The 25191-nt window shown below is 37.0% G+C and overlaps 1 protein-coding gene across 9 annotated transcripts in view; it reads right to left on the bottom strand.

Annotated features, from left to right (window-relative positions):
• The window catches only part of LOC139948012 (1-phosphatidylinositol 4,5-bisphosphate phosphodiesterase beta-1-like), a 110675-nt gene that overhangs the window by 76743 nt on the left and 8741 nt on the right, over positions 1-25191 (bottom strand). For all 9 annotated transcript variants that reach the window (XM_071946044.1, XM_071945970.1, XM_071946008.1 and 6 more), the window contains exons 2-4: positions 21531-21608; positions 8868-8936; positions 2484-2624 (exon numbers count right to left, since the gene is read on the bottom strand). In XM_071946044.1, coding sequence (XP_071802145.1) covers positions 2484-2624; positions 8868-8936; positions 21531-21608 — 288 coding nt within the window. The remainder of the gene's footprint in view (positions 1-2483; positions 2625-8867; positions 8937-21530; positions 21609-25191) is intronic.

The following is a 25191-nucleotide window of genomic DNA, read 5'->3' as shown; positions in this document are numbered from 1 at the left end:
GGAAGTGGCTTTCCTGCTAACTTTTGTTTCACAAAAATGTATTCAATAATAATATTTAAAAAGAGCCAATTTGCCAAATGATACAAGGCACTGAAGAAAGAAGGAAAAGACAGAACAAAGATGCTGGCGACCAGCTAAGACTAGGGGAAAAGGTGGGTCTTGAAAGCCATTTTTGAAGGCATGGACACAGTTGAATCCTGGTTTGGATTGGTAACCGGGGAGCAGTTATGCAAACCCACACTCTGCTGATAAGACACACCAGTGTTTGATTCTGGTACGCTAGACTGCTTGGTCACAACACACACTGTCAAGTGTGTCTACAACAATTATTCATCTTTGATTTCTGATTCAAGTTACTCGGACAAGTTACGATTAAAGATTGTCCCATTATTACAAGTTTGAATAAATGTTATTATTTAGTTTTTACCCATACGCCAATGTGTGTAAGCATTGTATACTCAGCAGGTACTTTCCCCGGTTCTGTGAACAAAAATTCACAGGCATTTAACTCCGGTGGGATTCAAACCCACAACCTTTGCCACTCTAGTGCAGATGTCTTACCAACTAGGCCACCAAGATTGCCCGGTAGCTAGAGGCAGTTCAAATGCTATGTTTTATGAGCGGGTAACCACAACGATTGATACATCTACCTTGCATTTATATTGCTTTTTGTCAATTTACGTGTTCTCTGTATCATCAAAGCACAAGCCAAGTGTTGTGTCAGCGCTATAAAGTTATTTTTAGAAGCTCAACCTTTTTATTAGTACGTACAATAAAAGTTTGTGTGTTTCACATTGAGCCATAACAAATAGCATTACAAATAGGACAAAATAAATTGAGTAAAACACCCTTTAGTCTATAAACTTCTAACACTAAAAAGTTGAATGCTAGAGTCCGTGCATCATTCTTCCTTAACAGCGGTCTGGTGGCCAAACACCAGTTAAAACACCTGAAAACCATTCAACATTCACTTTAAGTCGTCCGGCTGGCTAGTTCAGTGTGGAAAAACATCCCAAATAGACCATATTGAATATGACCTTCCCGTTCAAATATCTGCCCTACAAGATGGCATCTGCGAGCGTGTGCGTGTGTGTGTGTGTGTGTGCCGCCGTAGAAATCAAACTGGGAACATTGCGTGCTGCGTGTTTCTTTGATGTAAGCGTTTAGACGGGCATACGGTTTGACCTACATGATGGCGACTTTCATAGCAGCAAGTGGGTTATTCAATACGGTCTATTTCATTAGAAATATGGGCAAGTGAAAAAAGCTGACAGACTAGTGATATGACAAGCTTATACTGGTCCTGCTGGATAGTCACTAAAAAAGGTTAAGGGCAAACCCTACAGTGTGTATAATATCAATGCATGCTTGCAAACATATGTAACACATTGGAACCATTGTAAACAAGGTTAAGTACACATTGACAAACAATTTGTCCCAGTAGACCTTCTATTCTCAAGATGAAAAACTGCCTCCAGAAAATAACAACAAAATATTATTGGTGTGGTCCAACAGCAACATCTTTTCCTGACAACAGCCGATTAATTCCGGAATTTCCAGGGCGATGTCTGATTAATTGCCACCTAGCCGCTGAGCAAAATGACAACACATTCGAGAACAATGATGACGCATTGATAGCCCCTTTATGACGCACTCATAAAACACTGACAGCCCTGACAGCGTAGGAATTAGGACCAGCAAGCGATCTTTTATTGACAAGAATTAACAGCCTGTACACACTCATTTAGGCAGTGTATTTATTCATGGGGTGTTATCTGCACACAGAGGTGGTAAAAATTGCTGCAGAGGGTGATAACTCAAATATTCAGGATTCTAAATTTTAAAAGACAACGATTATTTCTTAATATATTCTAATTATTTCTGAATATGTTGTTAAAATGAAGGGCTCGACATATTCAAGAGAAAAGAAAGGAATTTGTCCTGTATTAACTCAGAGATTTTTATGTAAGGAAGAAAGTGAGTGGGAATTACTTTGAATAAGGTGTCAAATGGTGAGCACTTCCTCATTTGAACGGCTGGTTACAAATTGAGTAGCAGGTTTAAAACCAACTCTAGTCAATTTATGCTCTTGGCTCGAGTCAAAAAGTAATTCTATTAGTTTATTTTGTATTTTAAATGAAGAAAAAGAACAGTTTCTTCAAATAATTTTGTGTGAATTATTCAAAGAGAAAGCAACATAAATGGCTTAAACTTGAGAGCTTTTATAATTTCATAAACTTCATATCATCACATCAGTGCAAAAAAAGTTGTATAAAACTAAAAGTAGCACTTCTGTTACAAAAACAAGTATGTGTGGAGATACAATGTTTCGCAGGGAAACTTTGTGTGCAAGATACAACTTTTTCGCAAAAATTGAGATAAAATTTTGCACCGACATGACTATAGAAGTCATGAGAACTACTTTTTTTTCTGAAATACAGCTGTCAGCAATAAAGACACAATTGAAGGGAACAATGCCTTACCTGTGTTAGTTTGTCGCTGTTTGAGCAGAAATTAAGAGTACTGTTGTTGACCATATCTGGTCCATGGACAATGGTTAACGTTTTATCTTCCAGAGGAATGTCTGGCGATCCCATAATGCATGTTTCTCGCATCTTCCCATCCTGTCAAAGATAACAAGGAGAGAAACACTAATTGAGCAGATGAACAAAACAAATTGAAATAATACACTTTTAAACCAACAAGGAGTCTAAATTTATTGTAAGTGTTACTCATGTATTCCCAACCTGTCAAAACAAAAGTAATAGATACACAAAATTAAGTATAAACAAAAGGAATTTTTAAATTTACATTGCACTGAATTTAATTTTAAAATTTATAGTTATGAAAGTGTTACATTGTTTAATTTGTATCCTGTACCAGCAGAATGTTAGATTGAACTGTTTTCAATAATTTTGAAGGTAATAACTTTCTAATGAAGTGGGGTCAAGAGTCTAGTTCTGCCTATGATCTTGAATAATTAACAGCAGGTACCACACCAGTTTCATTTAAAGGCAGTGGACACTATTGGTAATTACTCAAAATAATTATTAGCATAAAACCTTACTGGTAACGTGTAATGGGGAGCTGTTGATAGTATAAAACATTGTGAGAAACGGCTCCCTCTGAAGTAACATCGTTTTCGAGAAAGAAGTAATTTTCCACGAATTGGATTTTGAGACCTCAGATTTAGAATATGAGGTCTCGAAATCCAGCATCTGAAAGCACACAACTTTGTGTGACAAGGGTGTTTTTTCTTTCATTACTATCTCGCAACTTCGATGATCGATTGAGCTCAAATTTTCACAGGCTTGTTATTTTATGCAAATGTTGAGATCCGCCAAGTGAGAAGACTGGTCTTTGACAATTACCAATAGTGTCCACTGCCTTTAAAATTAAAAGGATTAAATAACATTTGGCAATCACTCTTAAAATTAAGGGCAATACAAACTTTTGGTTAGAAGCTTACAGCAGGTTTCTTTAGTATAAAGAATTTTGAGAAACATTTTACTTTGAAGTAATGTGGTTATGTAAAAAGATATCTGTTTAAAAACCCCAAATTTGAATCTGAGAAGCCTATCTGTTAGTAACATTTCTCACAGTGTATTCCTATTATGGATTATTTTCCTGCGTGTAATCACTCCGGGCTTTCTGTTTATCTTTCAACTTACAAAACGCAAAACAAAGCTCCTTAAATAGAAGCAAGGCCTTATTTTCTTCCTTGTCCACACCCATGTTCAATCAGGTTAACATTGACTTCTTTTATGCTCTCCTGGTTTTTTTGTGCAACCTCCATATTGGTTTTGTACATGAAAAGCAAAGTGAAGATGGCCGTGCTCTGTCAAATCAACCGGATTCCTTCGGTTTAAGTCCTCAGTTTCAATGCGTGGACATGCTCATGAATACACATGGGTGTGGGTTACATGATAAATTACACAAAGCGCAATCGCACAGAACATGTAATATACATGCTTTGAGGTTTTTCTTTTGAGAGTTTTAAAAGCTCTTCCATTATTTTTGCAAGAATGGTGGCTGATACAAAGTGAAGCATACAAATGCGTGAAGTGTATCTACTCTATAATAGAAGTTAATCAAACCTGCAATGGCACTGCCAGCACTTTCCATATATAAAAGGGAATGTCCAGTGGACACGTTTGGTAATTGTCAAACACTCAGTGTTTTCACTTGGTGTATCCCAACATATGCATAAAATAACAAACCTGTGAAAATTTGGGCTTGATTCGTCATCAAAGTTGCAGGACAATAATGAAAGGAAAAAACACCCTTGTTTCACAGTTGTGTGTGCTTTCAGGTGCCTGAATAAATGGCTTCACAGGCCTCGAGTCTTTTTCAGATTCAAGTATTTCAGTGAGAAATTACCTTTTTCTCAAAAGCTATGTTTCTCCAGAGAGAGTTGTTTCAATGTTTTATACTATGAACAGCTCTCCGTTGATCATTAGGTAGTAAGTTTTATGCTAAAATATATTTTGACTTGAGTAATTAGTGTCGAGTGCCTTCAAGGAAGGACTTTTTGTCAGCGAGGCAAATACTGCACACTTGTAATCCAAGGCCTCAAACACCTAAACGACAAGATTTTTAATAAAAAGAGGGGAAAAAACCTTAACTACCAGTTGTCTTGACAACAGCCATTAAATGATACCTGGGAGGCCTTTATGGATACAGGAGGTATAAGGATTGATGATAGAATGCTAGATGTGTTGATATAATGCTAGATGTGTTCATAGAACCATCGCTGTAATTGAAACACTAGGGAGGTGTGTGGACGGGCTTAGATTAGTGAGAGCTAATTAGCCAGCTTGTTAAAGGCACTGGACCTGTTTGGTAATCGTCAAAGACCAGTATTCCCACTTAGTGTATCCAAATGCATAAAGTAACAAAACTGTGGAACTTTTGACCCAACTTGGTCATCGAAGTTGCAAGAGAATAAGGAAAGAGGAAAAACCGTGTTGTACACATTTGTGTGCTTTTATTTAGAAACCTTAAAAAGGCTCTAGGTCTGAAGTCTTTAATATTTGAGTAAGAAATTACCTCTTTCTCAAAACTACAAATACTTCGGAGGGAGCTGTTTCTCACAATGATGTATACTATCAACATCTCTGTACTGCTTGTACCAAGTAAGTTTTGATACTATTTTGACCAATTACAAATATTGTCCAGTGCCTTTAAGGCCAAATGGAAAGTATAACAAGTAGGGGAATAGAGATTATCTGCGTTTGAAGGTCATAAACAGTTATCAGTTAATGAGGGAAGAAGGCTACATGTACATCACATCTTTTCAAATTTCTCTCTCAGTCTGGCACTCCTTAACTACACATATCTTTCTACAACAAGTATAGTGGCAACAAACTTTTTCGTTGAGATAAGATTCCATTCCTGAATAAATTTGTCTGTGCTATTTAAAGGAACACGTTGCCTTGGATCGGACGAGTTGGTCAAAACAAAAGCGTTTGTAACCGTTTTTTATAAAATGCAAATGGTTGGAAAGATGTTTTAAAAGTAGAATACAATGATCCACACAAGTTTGCCTCGAAATTGCGTGGTTTTCCTTCTACTGTGCGAACTAACATGGTCGGCCATTTATGGGAGTCAAAATTTTGACCCCCATAAATGGCCGACATGTTAGTCGACAAGGTAAAAGGAAAACCACGCAATTTCGAGGCATGTTTGTGTGGATCATTGTATTCTACTTTTACAACATCTTTCTACCCATATGCATTTTATAAAAAAAACGGTTACAAACGCTTTTCAAAGACCAACTCGACCGATCCAAGGCAACGTGTTCCTTTAATGATCACATAAAAATGTTTTATTTGGGAAAGCTACTGCTTCTACGTTCTGGACACAGCTGACAGTTATTTGATTGGTATACAATTAATACTCACACTAATCATCTTAACATTGAAAATGTCCTAACAAATGTGATGGAATCAAGTAGTTTTTATTTGAAATGCCAGGGTTCAATGTTTATTTTTTCCTGGAGAAAACTGTTCTTTTCATCGTCTTCTTTCATAAACTCCTTGAAACTGACATTTCTGTATACATGTACATGTATAGTTGTTACCATACACCAAGGAATGTCTGATTTCGCAGAGTTTTAAAAATATTGTATTATCCTTTTGTAGAAACTTACTATCCCTAGTGGAGGACGCCATCCGGTCCTCATCTGATTTAGAGTTTTCTTTTTGAAGCATGTAAAACTTAAAAACACTGGACACTATTGTTAATTGTCAAAGACCAGTCTTCTCACTTGGTGTATTTCAACATATGCATAAAATAACAAACCTGTGAAAATTTGAGCTCAATTGTTCGTCGAAGTTGCGAGATAGTAATGAAAGAAAAAACACCCTTGTCACACGAAGTTGTGTGCTTTCAGGTGCTTGATTTCGGACCTCAAATTCTAAATCTGAGGTCTCGAAATCAAATTCATGGAAAATTACTTCTTTCTCGAAAACTATGTCAGTTCAGAGGGAGCCGTTACTCACAATGTTTTATACTATCAACCTCTACCCATTACTCTTTACCAAGTCAGGTTTTATGCCAATAACTATTTCAAGTAATTACCAATTGTGTCCACTGCATTCAACATTTCCTCATTGCCAACTGTACACATCAGATGTACATTGGAATGAAGCTAGTGATTTAAGCATCTGGCAGGCCTGTATACCCATGACTGGACACGTCTGTCAGTCTTGCGCCTTTGTTCAAATGTTGACTTTCAGTCTAACAAAGCGCTTTCAATTCGGTTGAGTATTAAAGGATACTTATCCATAATACAAATGAGATAAATCTTCTCTGAGTGCTTGTTCAAATTAAAGCGGTTGAAAAATCAAAATGTGCCGGTATTTCATTTTCGTATTTAACTTCTGGTCGCGTAAATTTGTCCCCAAAAGTTGAGCCCTTGGTTTTATTTCTGGAATGTTTTCATTTTTTTTTTTTTTTTTTAACATTAATTTTGGCATACTTGCTTTCAAATGAGTCTATACTAGATATGGAAAGTAAAATCAGACATTAATAATTGTTTAGGGGATCGGCACTGGTATGAACTTTGGGACTCTGGTACGAACTTTATAATCGGTCATCTTTCAGGCTAAAAATAATTAATAATTTTCTGATAATTACCATTTGTTTTAGCTTTATCTTTAAAGTTGAAGATAAGTTTCAATCCAATTTTGTTATCACATACATGTACATTACATGTACATGTATAGTGTTAGCCAGAAGTGTATGTGTGTGTGTCTTTTGGACACCCTGTTTTATCTGTCACTCAAATGAACCGCAAGTGACCAATTTGGACACCAATTGTTTGTAATTTCTAATAAATCTGGACACACTTTTCCTAAATCCTGGCTTATACATGTACAAGTGTGTACTCACCTGTCCATAAACTAAAAAACCCCGTCAGTGATTGAAAAGCTAACAGGGAGCTATATAATAAGAAATATAGCTCTATGGGTCTATACCAGACATCCAAATATAAAGTAGGTCAATTTATACCCAGTATTAAACAATAACAGGCAGTACACTCCATTTCAGCCACTCTAACCCAGGAAGTTGCACCCATATTATGACCGCAATAATTGGGTTATTCATAGCTCCACACACCCACCCCACCCCCGCCCCAACTGTGAGTACAACTCAAAGTCAATTCTGATTCAGTTAGTTCCTAAAATAAAAAGCTTCTGTCAATTATCAAGCAATTTGCCCAAAAATAAAATGTCTATTACAAAATTAAATTACGAGGCTCTATCATATACAAACGATTGTACGCTTGCATTGACCCATCACGCTTGGATCACATCAGTATGGCTAACCTCACAATTTCCACATTTATGCCTGACATTATCGGGGTATTTGTGCACAACATTTGAAGGTACACTGAGTGGTACAAACTGCCATCAGTGGATGCTAGAATACAATCTTGTATGGGGCTTGAGTTTTACACTGGACTGAAGGCCCAAGGCCAGGGATTTTTAATATTTGGCCAGTCAACTTATGAAGTCGGGCAGTCCTGTGTCATTCAGTCTGATAAAAATCTTACTAATCTGCTGAGTTGTGAAGAACTTGCCCATAACAAAAATGCTATAACTCTTCTTAATTAGTGCTTGTTAGAACTTATTTCCAGTTAACCTTTTAAGTTTCCAGCCCTTCGGTCTCAGAGATTTTACCCCCAAATTAGATTCCTGATTGTACAGTGTGAGTACTCATAGTGTTTTAGCCTCCAATCGAGTTAAAAAGATCTACTCGGATACGTTTTGCGTATGTGCATAGCTGGGAAAAAATATTTCCATTCAATTGGGCTTCACGAGTGGAACACATTATTGTCTTGTTAAAATAATTCTGGTCCAGTTTTGCCCAATTTGAGCTTCGAGCCCTTTGATCTTTGTTTCACCCAAATTTGAGTCCTGATTGTACAGTTTGTTTATTTTTATTGTTTTAGCCTCCACTCCAATTAAAACAATCTACTTGGATGTTACATGTAGAAACAACGAATAATGAATGTTTTGCATTTGTACAATGCCGGGTTTATTTGTACAACAACGCCGTGAGAGAAAGATACAAAATGTTCCCTTCAAATGGGCTTTGCCTCGACAACGAGTGGAACATTCCATACCTCAGCTCATGAAAATATTATTAGCACTGCACTAACAAACACTTATTATTTATGCGTATGAAATAATCAAAAAAAGAAACACAACTGGGGGCATAAGGGTCAAAATTAACTCTTTTTAGTACCACCACTGAAAAACCGTACAAGAACAAATTCGTTTCTAATCAAATTGAAAAGTCTACAAGCGTGAAACAGCAGACTATCGTGACAGGCATTCGAGTTAAGAATTTATACATACCTTGGGGACATTTGCATATTTTCCGAATCTTGCATCTCGCAGACTGGTCAGCTCAAGGCAGTCTGTATCCTGGAGCAATCAAAAAACAAATAAGAAAATTTCAATGATTAGAATTAAATGGCCTCAAGACATCTGACTTCTGATGCTTATTACTGCTGGATTTTTCGAGGTAAAAGAGTGCCGCCAAATCACCAACACCAGAGGCAGGACACAAACAGTCACACACACACACAAAACATCAGGAAAACGGGTTTTTCTAATCTAATTTTTGGGCTCCGAGAGGCAATTAATATTTTCATGAATGTGATTATGAAAAACCTATGGCACTAGTAAGGAAATTAAACACAAGTCATTAGTATTCTGAATATTCAAAATGGCCGGAAGGCTTTGGAGAGACCATGTGCTGAAAAACATACATTTTAATCAGACAACAGATCATGCATAAACGAAAGCCTTAAAACAAAACAACCATTTACATAAAACTCTAGGACAACAAAGTACAAACATCGATTACCAATGATGAATCTGTCTAAGGGATTGAAGAAAACATAACCACATAGGAAAGCACACAACACAAAACAACAATTTACAAATAATACTTTGGACAACAAAATCACAAAAAGTGTAATATTATTAATGATACACCAGTCAAAAGAAGGAAGACATTATTTTTTTAAAGATGGATTATTGGCAGTAATGTACAAAGTCATATCCTTCATTGTTATATTCTTCAATAGTTGTGCCCATAAGCTAAAGCTTTCTACTACAGAAAGCCCACACCTTCCTCCAACCTACAATGTCATCCACACCTCCATCACGATTACCATTACAAAAATGTATCTTCATCACAAATGCAATCAGTATTTTGCCCTTGAGAAAAGGCAGTAGGCACCCAGCAGTGCTGATTTACATTATATTATCTTTTCATTGTTCTCTTTCTTTTTACTTTTTTTACACGTAGTCCATTTTATGCTTCAATATGTTTTGCACTAATCCAGTTGGTAATTTCAACAGAAAAAGCAAAACACAAAGCAGTAAGCTTTGTGTAGTTGGAAACTACACAAGTTGATTAATATTAAATCAAATATATTTATAGCTAATGCAATTATCTTTGTTTCCAAAGTGTGTTCCTACACCTACATCATACTAAATGTAGCCAGGATATAAAGTCATTGTATTCTTCCATTTTCTGCAGGGATAAGCACTTGTTAAAGCCAAGGAAGTGCCTTCAGTGGATTTACATGTAGCTACGATTTTTATAATAATTGTAAACTTGTTTTAGACAAATGCACAAAAGGTAGAACAAAAATCAGACAAGGTATACACATTGTCACATTCCAAATATTACAAAATTATGTGCGTGTGTGTGTCACACTTTGTGAAAATGAAGATAAGTGAGTGCCACAGTGTAAGTTCATAAAGGAATCTGTGTCTCAATTTGTGAAAACGGATATTGACACTATTTCAAAGTTGCAATGCATATTTATGGTAATTTTAAATGTAAGGCTCTTGAAGTGTTGAAACTCTATGAATATTGCATAAACAATGTAGATAAGGAAAACTAAAATAATGCAGTTTTGTGCACAAGGTTTCAGTTTCTGGTACAGGCCTGCATGTTTTGGGTTTTTTTCAAGGGCAAGGCCACAAGGCATTTTTCTCTTTTGTAAAGGGCACCTAATGAGGAAATTGTAATTTTTACTGGAGCATTTCAAGGGCACCAAGGCAATGACCAGGGGGCAGGGAGACAATCACCTTTGTTGCCACTGTAAAGTATGAGGCATGAGCGATGATGTGTTACTTGCTCATTGATAAAAAGTGTGCAAACATTTGGCTAAAAGAGCCAGTAAATTCTACAGTAGTGCTGTACTCGTAGGCATTAAAGGTAACTACTTAGTAACAGAAAAGTGTGTTTCTAAAATATCAAAGTAAGATTGAGTAGAACTTATTATCATTCATTATTACTATATTTCTGGTCATGAAACCAAGGATGCTTCATAAGTGAACTTTATCACTGTAGCTTACAAGCCTGAGGAAACCTGTACACAAAGGTGCTTGACGTGTATGTCAACCAGAAACACAGGAGTCAACCACCTACTCTTCCTTAGTAAGAGTACGTGGGACCTATGGCTTTATGTCCTATGCAAAGGAGTAGCAATTATGGTAAAGTGTCTGAAAGGCAGTGGACACTATTGGTAATTACTCAAAATAATTTTTAGCATAAAACCTGACTTGATAACGAGTAATGGGGAGCTGTTGATAGTAAAAAACATTGTGAGAAACGGCTCCCTCTGAAGTAACATAGTTTTTCGAGAAAGAAGTTATTTTCCATGAATTTGATTTTGAGACCACAGATTTAGAATTTGAGGTCTCGAAATCAAGCATCTGAAAGCGCACAACTTCGTGTGACAAGGGTGTTTTTTCTTTCATTATTATCTCGCAACTTCGATGTCCAATTGAGCTCAAATTTTCACAGGTTTGTTATTTTATGCTCATGTTGAGATACACCAAGTGGGAAGACTGGTCTTTGACATTTACCAATAGTGTCCAGTGTCTTTAATCAAGGACACAGCACAGTGCCATGACCAGGACTGCAACCAACCCTCTGCTGATCAGAAACACCAGAGCTTGAGTACGGTGCTCTTAGCTACTCAGCCCCAACACGCCAGAAGCTTAGAGCAAATTTAATCTAGAGAGAACACAATGTGAACATTGGTGTATGTTATGTGCAGACATAACAGCCAGTGGTGTAAACAACCAATTTCTAATCTGTGTGGTCTAATATGGGTCTGATCTGATCATTTTCAGAGAGAATGTAAAAACAGATGGTGCTCAAATGGTGCTCAACTTGATGAGTAGTGCGTGTAAAGGCAGCAGTCCACCTCTGCAGACAGTAATGTTACAATAAACAAAAAAATTGATGTGAATTAACTTGGGGAATAAAATACCAATAATAAAATCAATGCAAATATTATCATTAGCTGCCGATTCCATAGGTTGTTCTCATTCATTAGCAAAGAAAGTCATCAAATGAAAGATTGGCAAGCGTGACAAATGTTGCACGCGCGTGATCTTCAAGGGCAAGCTAGCAGTTAGGGCTAATTAAGCATCGTCTTCCCGTATTAGATTACCAGTCTTTCACTAATGTTTTCCACTAATGTGAAGGCACACAACAACAATCTCACTGTAGGGTTTAATAACATGCACTTGCACTTCAATTAGTAACAGTAGCTTCTGAATAATCCACTCAATAATGTCGTCAATTGATGGCATTGGGCAGAGCATATAAAGACCTTCCATTGTTCCTTGACATTTTAGCAATTAAATCATGTATTATGATAGTCTTTAGTAAGAAAGGATCACTGTCACTGAGTTTCGTGGTCTATACGCACATTTTAGATTGTACTTTAAAGGAAATTGGTTATTACTCAAAATAATTGTATTGGGCATCTGAAGCAAACAAATTTTGTGCAACAAAGGTGTTTTTTTCTTTCATTATTCTCTTGCAACTTCGATGACCAATTGAGTCTAAATTTGCACAGATTTCTTATTTTATGCATTGTTGGGACACACCAAGTGGAAATACTGGTCTTTCACAATAACCAAACTGTTCCAGTGCCTTTAAAGTGAACTTGCAAGAGTAAATTCCCCTCTTCTGGTTTAATTGAAATCAGCGGTGAGAGTCATTAATGCTGACAAAGAGGTCTAAAACGGATCCAATTCTTACAAAAGTTGGACAGTGGTCCACCTTTTGGTAACCCCAGGAGTTACAAATTTCAAGGAGCCTCTAGGTGGCAAAGAAATTTGTCATAAAAGAGCACTCAATTTCTTTACATGCAAATTTAAACACACATTTTTTTTTCACCAGGCAGACATAAAAAGTCTGAATTCAGAAAAAAAAAGTCTAAAATTTTACTTCCATGTAGATTTAATTAAAGGTGCAACCTGCTGAATTTCATCAATAGCAGTGGTCATGTAAAATTTCCAGAAGTTGGTGATTAGAGGTATTGATTCTGCACTGTCCATGGTAGGTAGGCCATCCTCCATGGTCAATTCTTTAGTGCATGTAGTGTTATAGGTTGGGTGTTGGGTGGAGCATCTTTCCTGTGATCTTGTGACTGCGTGGGTAGGGTTCCTCAATTGGCAATGACGTCATTCTTTGTCAAAGGGTGTGTTTCTCACACGAAGCTACTAACAACTACTGCCACACCCTTATGTTTAGGCTTTGACTAGTAGCATTGATAACAGGTCAAACTCCCTTACAATACTACACAGATTATACAATGTAAATGTGTGCATTAGCAGAACACAGACAGATGGCGCTGATCCTGTTGAACCAATCAATTTCTTTGGCTAAGTTCAAGATCCATTTTAAGGGAAACACCTTCAAATACATTTTTCTTTCAATGACTACTGCTACCTGAGTTTTTTTTATTTTTTTTTATTCATGTTTTTGGGGTAGTTGATAAAACCATATTGTATAAAAATTGCATCTGCAAGGTTCTACAAGAAATATCAAATCTCACAATGTGCGGTCCAATATCAGCTTTGTCAAGAAAGAACTTAAGGAAAATCATCAAGTGTCAGATTTTTGATACCTATTTTGATGTTACTTGAGTAACTGTGGAATTGTCCATAATGTCTTCTCTCTCAGAATCTCTGGATGATAAAACCATATGAAAAATATGATGCGTTTATTAAGGCTACCGCTTTCAAATAGGTATTCAGTTTGTTACCAAGATTCAGTTTTGTTCTTATTCATTCATGATGAGAACCTTCCATCTATCAGCCTATTTCTCAAGACATCCAACCCATACTTCACTATGCCACAACAGTTTCATTTTGAGTCACACACATGGTAATGTACCGATATAGTCTTGGTGCAAGACGATCTTATTAAGTCGGTCAACCTCTATACCATATACATGTACATGTGTAGGCCCCATTTACTCAATGCTACACACATGGTGACTATTCCATCGATAGAGGGCGTTTCTGTAAGGCGTGATCCCGCAGTATTTGTTTAGTGTTGTTTCGTTGGGTGATCTGGAAGTTTTCCCAACAGCACCTACTATCGTTCGATAGTATTGTGCACGGCTAGGAGAAGTGGAGCGGGGGGATTGCGATAGTTGAGTGATAGTGAATAACAACGTCTTGTATCAAGACTAGCTGATGTAGAGAGTACATTAGAGCCATTCTCCAAGGCCCTAAAGTGCTTTAAAGAGAGAAGTAAACTGAAGAAGCCATGGAGGAGACAAGAGATAAGGTCCTCAACATTAGTCAATATGTACAGTGACAATCTGTGGCGCTGATTGATTACACAATAAGGAGTAGGTGTGGCGTGACATACTTCAATGCTTTGTGCATAGCATACAGGAAATGTTAGGCATTTGAAATGGCGTGTCGTGGCTGCAGGAGTAGTCAGGTGCACTGGGTGTTTCTAATGAAGAGTGTGGGTTCGAGTCCCAGTCGTGACACATGTGTCTTTAAGCAAGACACTTCACCATTAGGGCCTTTTGCTTCATCCTTCGGAGTGGACATAAAGCCATTCATCTAACGCACACAAAGTATCCAGTACACTTGGTACGGTCTGCTGCAAATTGTACCACAGCACAAGGTAAACTGTGTACATGGTGCTTTGTAAATAAATGGGTCTTATATGTCAAGCCTAGCTCCATATACCTCGTTAAAAGAAATAATGAGACAAGTGTGACAAAGCGCTATAAGAACTGCGTAGTATTGTTGCAATTATTTTCTTGTAGTATATGCACTTATCTTATCTTCTCCTAAAACATTGTAACATCGATGGAAACAGGAGCAAAGGCAGGAGGAGACTAACGTACAAAGGTCAACTGGAGAAGGACACAACACAACAAGAAACACTGAGCTTAGGACGCTGATGCTGGACGACCATCAGAGGTTCCCGAGATGGCATCCGCTGAAGACAACTTCAAGCTCAACTAAAAAATGTTTTCCCGCTCAACAAGCCTCAAAATGGAAACATTAAGGTTTAGGCCTTCAGTTTTAAAACACCCTTTTCAAGTTTGGTGTGAAAACATTATCAAATACATTGATGCTTTTTTCTTCTTCAAAACTTTAAAAATTATTCAATAGTCATCCAATAAACATCTTTATCAATATCCATAAATCAATATTCAGGGGAACATTAGGCCAATCACATTAATAATCCATTATAACCATTAACTGACTAGAAATAAACCAATTAAAAAGGAAGTAATTCGGATTACAAATAAAAAGAAAGTAGATCCCAGCGAACAAGACGAAAGATCTAATTTTATTAATGGATTTATTGCAAAAGCTAAATGTAGATTATATTGTACCTTGTATAGAAGGCTCTAGACTGTGTAACTAAACTCTTTAGAGAAAATGCTTTTATTAATTTCCTCTTCTCTGGTCACGTTTCGCACAAGGATATTCCTCCAATTTCTTAAGATGCACGTAAGCCACGCATCATACATGGCTCAGCTAGGTTAAGCTGTTAAAGTGGCTTCAGGGCAGGAACCATTGTGTATGTCTAAGGCTCTGTGTAACTCTGGCTCAAATTGGTTCACACTTTTAGCTCTTGGATGAAGGGTTGGCCTAGTCTGGTGAAAAGGGATTCCCATCATCTGGAATATTCCTGACTTTGACTTTGACAATAGATGTATTGCACTAAGCGTCATCCAACGCCATATTTGATGAAATGTGCGCGCGTGCAAGGCTATCATTTGGCGAAGAGCTGTGCGCAGCGTGTAGCACTTTTGCGTTGTTTATCATCAAATATGACGGTCGATGACGCTTTAGTGCAATCCATCTATAGAATGAACATGAAAAAATGCATTATTGGTCTTATTTGAAATCCCTGCATGGCTGATAGTGAAAGTAATTCACTTCAGGCTGTGCCTTTTTAGAGTAGAGTCCATATAGAGGTGCTTGTTTGTTTTGCGGCTGCATTATGAATACAGTGAAGTGAAAGAGAGGTGCAGCACATAGTGTGTGACTGGGCATTAATTGGTAAATGCCTGGTAATAATGCCTGGCTCGTGAATAAGAATACCAAGTCACTTCTGACACTGTGTTGTGAATCATGACTAATAGCTCTGATACTGGATTGGTATTGAGATGTACGCTGTGAACCACGTGATGGGCTTTAACACACCAATGTTTCAAACGGATTTTTTATTTTCTCCAGGAACGAAAAAGAGACATCACACTCATATAATTTTATTTCAAATTAAGGAAATGGCTGAAACTGTTAAAGAAAGTTTATCTCTCTATATGTACCCAAAATGTGGAATTTTCTCACTTGGGGTAAAATGATTAACATCCAGATATTCAGAAGTATTCTTGAATTCTGGCTGGATCAAAAATTTGATTTGAGTTGATTAGTGTGACCAACAACAGACGATTCCTTATCTAAACGCTTATTTATATGGCATTATTTCCACCATGCAAAGTTTCAAATCCTACAAACGCTTATTTCTTACATGCTACTAGTAATCTGGTTGGCTCAGTACTTTCACCCCTGCAGACCTCAGTTTCGAATCCTTACCCCTCAGACCGGAACTAGTGGATCAATCCCTATCTGATTGCATGGGTTTTCCTTTTGGGATTTTCCTCCCACATGTACGTGTACATGTATAATTGAACAATTCTTCTCATTTACCATTCATCCTCTTCAAATTAGCACTAATCATCCTTTTGGATTTGTAACAAATTCCCTGAATTTCCGTCCTTATTTTCCAGATTGAACTACGCAAGTCAATGTGTACAGTAAACATGCACAATAGGACATGAATGTGCACATAATCTCTAGGAAAACAAAAACCATTTATGAACTGTTTTAAGCAGGTACGGGTATTGCACATGGCAACAAAAAAGTGTCTTGATTACGAACTGTATTCAAAATTGTCTAATACACTATAAAGTGCATTCACAATTTTCGGATACATGCCCTATAACACAGACATTATATCAATATTTAATCCAAACCACTTGCAGGTGCACGATTCCATGCAGCCTCATGCAGTATAAACGGGTACAAAGATCTGTCTGTGTATAATAAATGGAATTCAGCTTTCACATTCGCAAGGGATGCCACGAACCTGGATATATCATTGCTTTATAGTATGTCTGAGATCTGCAAACATGTCGTTGAACTGATGGATTTACCTTACTTGCATTTCAAATCGTTGAGTACATTTATGTGCAAGTACAGTTATGTATATTAATTTTAATAATAAATATAATTGAACATTCATTTACAATAAGTTTACCAAAATATTTAATGATGATGAAAAATGGAATCAAACAGTTTCTGGAAAACACATCTCTTTGCAGTCCTACATTAAATTAATACACTGGTTCTGCTTATACAATCCTTAAGTAATTCAAAAAGAGGTCTGAGAATATTATTGGTTTGTTTTGAGAAGAGTATCACATAAACATTTATACAAACACTGGGACAGCCAACCTGTAATGATTTCATCAAATTAAGTTGTAAAGTTAAAAAGGAAAGTTAGTGACAAATGGTTTAATGCTTATTTGAGGATGTGGGGAGGAGGGGGGGGGATTGAAGATGGGCTTCAAGGCCAAATTCAGCTTTGTGATCCACTCGTTTTCCAATGGAGTCTTTATGATCTGGAAAAGTCTCTAATCAAAGTCCAAATAAAAAAAACATCAATGAAGTCACATTTCAAATATTTGGTCTGTACCGTTTTCACAGAGAATTTTTAGTTCAATCAATCCTGAATTTTGATGACATTTAACAAAAGGCATTGAATTTGACATTTTGTCTGGTACAAACAAAAAACCTCTTTAGAATTAATAGACCCATTGTTCTTTTATGTCTGAATGACGTCATTTTTCAAATTTCGCTTTGAAAGAGTATACATGTACAATAAAACTATAATTTACACCATTTTGATGTGAAGATAAAGGGAAGGTACACGTTTGGTAATTACTCAAAACAAGTATTAACTTAAAAACTGACTTGGTAACAAGCATTAGAGAGTTGTTGATAGTATAAAACATTGTGGGAAACATTTCCCTCTGAAGTAACGTAGTTTTTAAGAAAGAGATAATTTCTCACTAAAATAATAAAAGAATTCTAGCTAGAAGTCTTTTATTATTATCATCTGAAAGCACACAAAGTCGCCAACAAGGGTGTTTTTTTTTCATCATTTTCTCGCAACTTCGATGACCAGTTGAGCTCAAATTTTCACAGACTTGTTATTTTATGGTTATGATGGGATACACCAAGTGAGAATACTGGTCTTTGACAATTACCAAACGTGTACCTTCTCTTTAAAGACTTAAAATTTTGTTCTCACTTTTATGAGGACTGTAGGCCTATCTATTGGAAAATGAGTGCATACATGTGTAACAAAACTCAATTTGGAGTGCCTCTTTAAGTTACAAGGGTTATTGTTTTATTGGACCTTTTTATTTTTTAGACAAGACATTTGCCTTGATCTTATTAGTCTCGATGTCAAAAGTAAATAACTGCTTAACTTGCACACTATAAATCCCTGTACAGATCGTTTTGCCTTTAGTTAAGTCTGCACCTGCTAGTTTGCACTTCAACCCAATGTTTGAGCTCCAGCGGAGCCTCCCGGGAGGGTTCTGCACAGTATAGGAAGATGATGTGCTAATGCCATCTCTTCTGTCTGCCATCTCATAGGGCCTTGCATTGATTCCCCTGGCCAATTTAACATTAAATCAACCGCTCATGTTTTTCCTAGAAATTTGTCTGGGAACATCCACAACCATCTTGTGATCACATCAGAGCAAAACAATGTTACAGCTTGCAAAACCACGACTTTGCCTTACTTATCAAAACAACTGCAGGGCCAAGCTAGCCTGAGGCGAATCTGGAGCCAGAGCCGAGGTTTAGAAAAGGGCCAATGTTACATTACATACAGCTAGACCATGCCAAATAGTGAGGGGAGGGAGGGGGCGGGTTTAGGGGAGCAAGCCAATTTGTCAAATGCAACACCTACGTAATTGTTACTGGGAGGAATGAAAACAGTGACCCTCCATAATGCCTGACTACACGTACAAGATTTTAATTGCTGGGGAATGTTTTTGTATCCATGAGAAGAAGAAAAATTTGTTAATGGCCTGACGTTTTAACCATAGCAGAGTCTTGTTTTCTCTCTTTTTCTGTGTGTTTTCTACCTTTCTCTGTCTCTCTCTATACATAACTGTTTCGGTGTTATGTTATGTTGTCATTTAGCGGTCACGAAAGACTCCGCTTTAGTCAAAACATTAGGCCATGACAATTTTTCCATTTATACCATAGACCCTTTTGGTTGGTGAGCAGTTTCCACTGGCTAATTCTATTTTATAAAAGTAATTTTTTTTATCAACTTAGCAGAATGTACAGTAACAAATTATTAATTTGACAGCAGCCTTAAATTGGTTGACATGGAAACCTAAACGACAAAACAAGACAGTGGACTGTGTTGTGTCTATATTCATCTATTTGTGGCATTAGAAAAAAAGCTACCTTGACCTTTTCCTGTCCAAATAAATTTGACTCATTAATAAAACTTTCTAAAACTGACAAATCAATTGTTTTATTTCTTGTGCATGAGAGCTTGTGTAATTACATTTTGTTTCTTTACAATAATACGAGAACATGTCAGGTAACTAAAGTTACCATGGGAACCACTCAATTTTTAATGGCCTATCAACATGCGGGCGGTTCTTGAACAGGTAGGCGTTCAGTACACATACACGCTAATACAGTACAATTATTATTGTCAATGCAACATACATGTACAACAACAATTGTACAAACAGCAAATATGGCATAGTAACGTGCAATACTTTCCAAGGTAAAAATGCTTCTAAACCATCGGTTAATAGCCTCAAAATGGAGGCTAAAAATTGCTCTTTCTCTGTGCCCACATGGAGAAGGTGGTGTAATTATGTTTAAATGAGTTAAATAGCAAAATGTAACCAGATGACAGGTACAGTTATTGCAATCAGGGAATAAGATCAACAAATGGGAAAACCTATGCAAATAGGTGTTTTTCACAATGGGTGTGTTTATTAAATTACATGTAGTCGAATGGTTTTATAATGATGCATTTGCTAGGTTCATTTAGAGGGTAGAACATGAATAGTACACAGTGTACAGCATGTAGGCCTACCATGTATCAGCACTCGTGTAGCTACTTCACAAAATATTTTTCTGCCAAACTTTTCCAAACTGATGGAAGACAATTTTGTACACCCTGAAAACATTTTTGCACCTTCCTTTTTTGAAGCGAGTCGGACGGTTGACATTGGACTTTCTGCAACCACATTGAAACATGCTATTAGCTTCATTTGCCCCCAAACAAAGAGGGACAGAAGTTACAGGGAATCAAGAATTTATCTATGCTAGTCATCTCTTTTTTAAATTGTCAAATCTGTCATATCTTGCTGAAAATAACCTGAATTAACACAAACAATGAGTATGTGCCAAGGTACATGATGATTTTCAAAGGAAATGATAACCCTGGAAGCTTCAACAAGTTCAGAATACCATACAGAGGCACAGACATTTTTGGGGAAATGACGACCCAAAGTGGTTACTACTGAATGTGGGATATCTCAGCTGCGACTCAAGACAAAAGATAAGTCAGATTTTCTCATTTGGCAAAATATACTGTATTTGAGCACAATTAAGGGCACAATGAGGCAGGGACCGGGATAGCAGAGAGCTTAGATGAACCCTGACCTTCAGGGTTTCAAGAGCATTTTATTATCAGCCAAGATTCTTATCTTTCTTTCTGTATCAGAACACTCAGCGCTGAAGTTGCATGTTTCTATTTCTAACAAATTGAGCTTGATCTTGATAATAAATACAAATTAAAAGACTAAAAATAAATACAAATTATTCAATCTTTCCTCAACACAAGCAACTATCAGTGAGTGTTTGCTTTTAAAACACAAAATTTCTATTGTCTTACAAGTCGATAAATCAAGTCTACAACATGTGGATGTCGGCTTTTCTCGATTTTGCCTGTACTACTGTATGCCTCAAAACATCCTCCAAACTGCATTTTGTCCCCCCCAATGTTCCCTGAATGAATCAATAGTGGTTTCAACATTCAGCTAACGTCTCAATGGCAAGCCAATACATGTAAACACATCAAATCTTGCAAACCAATTACACGACTTCTTAAATGAATGCACACACACTCTGCTGAAAGCCTCCTAAATGACGTCGGTTTGCTCGCTGCATTCGTATAAATTCCCAAAGACTTTCCTCCATGTGAATGAAAAACAAGGTCAAGGACTGAGTCCATTAAGAGACTCAATAGACAAGTTTGACTGTAGCCAGTCGACGACAACTTGAACAAAAAGCCCCAAATCATCTCAAGGAAGCTCCCTACCCATTGCTATAAGAGCATGCTCTTGTCACAGCATGACGGGGGAACTGAAGAGTCCACTGCGGGAAAAAGACAAATTTGACGTTTCAAAAGCGTAACAAAAACACAGCCTTTTTGAGTAGCCATTAAAGTCCGTCAAGGTCCATCCGTCTTTCTCCAAACTCTGGTCATTCACACTTCTACTGATCTACAAAAAAAAGTTTCCCTCATTCTTATCCCCTGACTTGGAGCAAAATGAAAATGTAATGAGTGACAGTGACGGGTAGCACGATCCCACTTACCTTGAGTTGGTTTTTCCAGTAGAGGAAATGGCCGTGTTCATCAACACGCAATGTGACAGGTGTACCAGTACTGCCTTCCTGTAAAACAAAAAGAATAGAGAACACAAAATCAATACAAGATAAAATCACTCTGTTTAAAGTTATTTTTTCATTTTCTTCACTTCTTTGTGTTTGTCTCAAATGTCCAATATGAACATCCAATAATAAGGTAACTGACTGAATAAGGTTACAAAACACCTCTGCAGCGATAGGAGCTTAACATTACCTCATTTCCGATGAATTTCATTTGAATTGAATTTTCTCTATTTGTTCAACCAACCCTCAATATCGACAAAAGTTTGTACATTTGTACTGATGCGCCATATATTTTCATTAAATATTATTTATTGAATAATTAAATCATTTAAACATTATTCTACTTTTTTCTTTTAAATTTATGGTACTGTATATCAGGGGCACACCTTGCAAGAGAGAAAGTTTTAACCATATCAAAAAATAACGTTTTAATATAAATTACAAGTTCTTTTTATTGATCAGTACACAACTATCAATTGAACTGCACTGTTAGACACACATGTATATGAAAAGGCTCTTACATCCATGAAGGATAAACAAACATAACTCAAATGTTGGTTGACCCAGTAAATGATGGACTTCTCCTTGTAGACCCTTAACTAAAACGGCACTTTGCCCTCGGAAAAACACAGACAGTTTTTAACTGGACACATACATTAAAGACATTGGACACTATTGGAAATTGTCGAAGACCAATCTTCTCACTCGGTGGATCTCAACATATAACATTACATAACAAACCTGTGAAAATTTGAGCTGGATTGGTCATCAGAGTTGCGAGATAATAATGAAAGAAAAAACACCCTTGTCACACCAAGTTGTGTTCTTTCAGATGCTTGATTTTGAGACCTCAAGTTCTAAACTTTAGGTCTCAAAATCAAATTCGTGGAAAATTACTTCTTTCTTAAAAACTACGTCACTTCAGAGGGAGCTGTTCTCACAAGGTTTTAAACTATCAACCTCTCCCACTACTCATTACCAAGTGAGGTTTTATGCTAATAATTATTTTGAGTAATTACCAATAGTGTCTACTGCCTTTAAATGTAATTTCGGCAATTGAAACCTGCATTATTTACTTTATGTTGTTATCTTTTGTTTATAAAACATAACAACCCAATAAATTGCTCAATATAAACATCTGACTACGAATCAATCACACTACGAGGCAGACATAGGAACTGCAGCGTGCATTAATTTAAGTCCTGATGATGTATCTGAGACTGCAGTCACACTCATCCGACCATCTTAGAATGTAATATTGGATTCTTTCCACCATGGCAACCGTACAGGAAGTCCAACCTAAATTTACTATTCAATGTCAACAATTCAATATTCCTAGATCTCTCTTTACACAGGACACGCATGCTTCACAGTGAAATGGCTACCCCCGACAATATCAGACTTGGCTAATGTGAACGGAGCGTATAATGAACATTGTCAATTTACCTCTTTCTTAGTGTTCAGCACACCTCAATGGGAATTTCATCAATTTCCTTCCCATTGTAGTCTCGATTGAAGCAATTTTTACACGAAGACTGTTGTTTTATAATATGATTAAGGACCAATGCTTTGATTCAACGGACAATAAGAGGCATTCGAAGACTTCTTTATGTATAATTCACTCAAAACAGGTCGGAGGTGTGTAATCAATTTCATGCTTTACATTGTACCCGTGCTTGTTCAATTCAGAGCGAATGAAATTAACATAAAACATAATAGTAAAGCACTTCATCACATGCTTTGCCTGTGGATAAAATCACTATAGACTTTAAATTGCATGCGCAAAGGTATTTTTTCTCATCGTTAATGAAACATGGAACTGATCTTTTTTACTCACTCACGTTGGTTATTTATCCTCATTGAAAGTGTGACCTGATTCCACTGTAAGCCAAGCCCACTTTGCTTAAACTGACTTTAACAAAGATTAAAATCCCATAGAAGTTGCATAAAAGCTAGTGTTTGTAGAGGATTTATTACAACAAAAGTTAAATGATTGGACTCGGCTTATACATGCTCGAGAGATCCAAGATTTTCTCAGAACTTTTTAAAGTTCTGAGAAATAAAAGTTGCTCTCATAAGAAACGCTTTTATTGATGAAATGGATGATTTTTTGTGAAATTACGAATGGGGTATGCCAGCTTTGAAGCCGGATAGTGACACTTTGGCCAGCAGATCTGGATCTGGATATTCTCAACTCAACGCTCTTAATAGAGCCAAACGAGAAGAAAGAAGACACTGAAGAAATTTCTGTTTTAGATGTGGGAGGAAACCCAAGATAATTATTCCAGGGAAAATCCACGCAGTAAAGAAGGGACTGAGAACCCAATCCACATAATGTATAGTGCCGCTGGTGGAATTCGAACCGGGGTCCTAGAGGTGGTGGAAGGCGAGGTAAGACACCACAACACCAACCTGATGTGAGCAGGTTTGACTTACCAACAGACTTACCAACAGGATTAATGTGTACGCAACCAAGATCAAACAATTCAATTAATAGTAAATGTTATCAATGGACAGACTTCCAATACTTCCCCTTGCCCTATTAAAGCAGATTACAACTTTCTCCCTTATTTTTTTTCCGCTTTAAAAAAAAAAAAAAAAATCAAATAAGATGAGCACCAGGTTGCCATCTTGGTCACATCTACAAATCGTTATGTCATGCAACAAGGGTTTAAGAAAGCCGAAAGTCATAACTCAGTGAAAATTGTACACACAAAATCAATGAACACCGAGATTCATCATTGATGCAAGGAGCGTTTTCACACGAGATACGTCTTTGTTGCAGGGTCGTGTAATGATGACCTTGTTTTACTGACACAATATTACATCACACGTAGACAAACTGACGCTGACATTCATTTTACAAAAAGGTGTCATGTACGTACCATCACCTTTTCCAGCCTTGTTTGATTTATGAATCAAACAGAAAGAAGAAACAAGATAGCCGTCAAGGTTCTCCTTAAGATTTGTCAAAACTGTGGGTTATTCTGGACCCAAATTTATGGATATTTGGCCCAACCATGCTGAATTGAAACAAGGTCTTTGGAATGTTTTCTACTTGGTGTTTATCTCGGTTTTAAAAGTCCTAGGAACTGTGCAATCTGATGCATTCTATTATGGTTTTGTCTAGATGATTTTTGTGAAATTGTAATTATTTTGTGGATTTTTACTGAAGTTTGCATGTATCAGCAAGCGATTGAAGCCCTAATATCTGCCTGATACACTAGTTGACCTGTATGCTTCATTTTTGAAAGGGCAAGGGCACCAGGGCATTTTCTCCTTAGTAAAGAGCACCCTATGAAATTTGGGAAATTTCTTCTGGAGCATTTCAAGGGCATTGCCTCCATGAAGTACATCAGGCATGCGCTAGCTTGTGATCAAATTGGGAGAACCCTGGCCATGCCACGATGCAAGGGCACCAAGGCATTTTCTCCTTGAAATTTGGGAAATTTCTTCTGGAGCATTTCAAGGGCATTGCCTCCATGAAGTACATCAGGCATGCGCTAGCTTGTGAACAAATTGGGAGAACCCTGGCCATGCCACGATGCAAGGGCACCAAGGCATTTTCTCCTTGAAATTTGGGAAA

Source organism: Asterias amurensis, chromosome 1, assembly GCF_032118995.1.
Source record: "Asterias amurensis chromosome 1, ASM3211899v1".
NCBI classification, from domain to species: Eukaryota; Metazoa; Echinodermata; class Asteroidea; order Forcipulatida; family Asteriidae; genus Asterias; species Asterias amurensis.
This window is presented reverse-complemented; position numbering and strand designations above follow the sequence as displayed.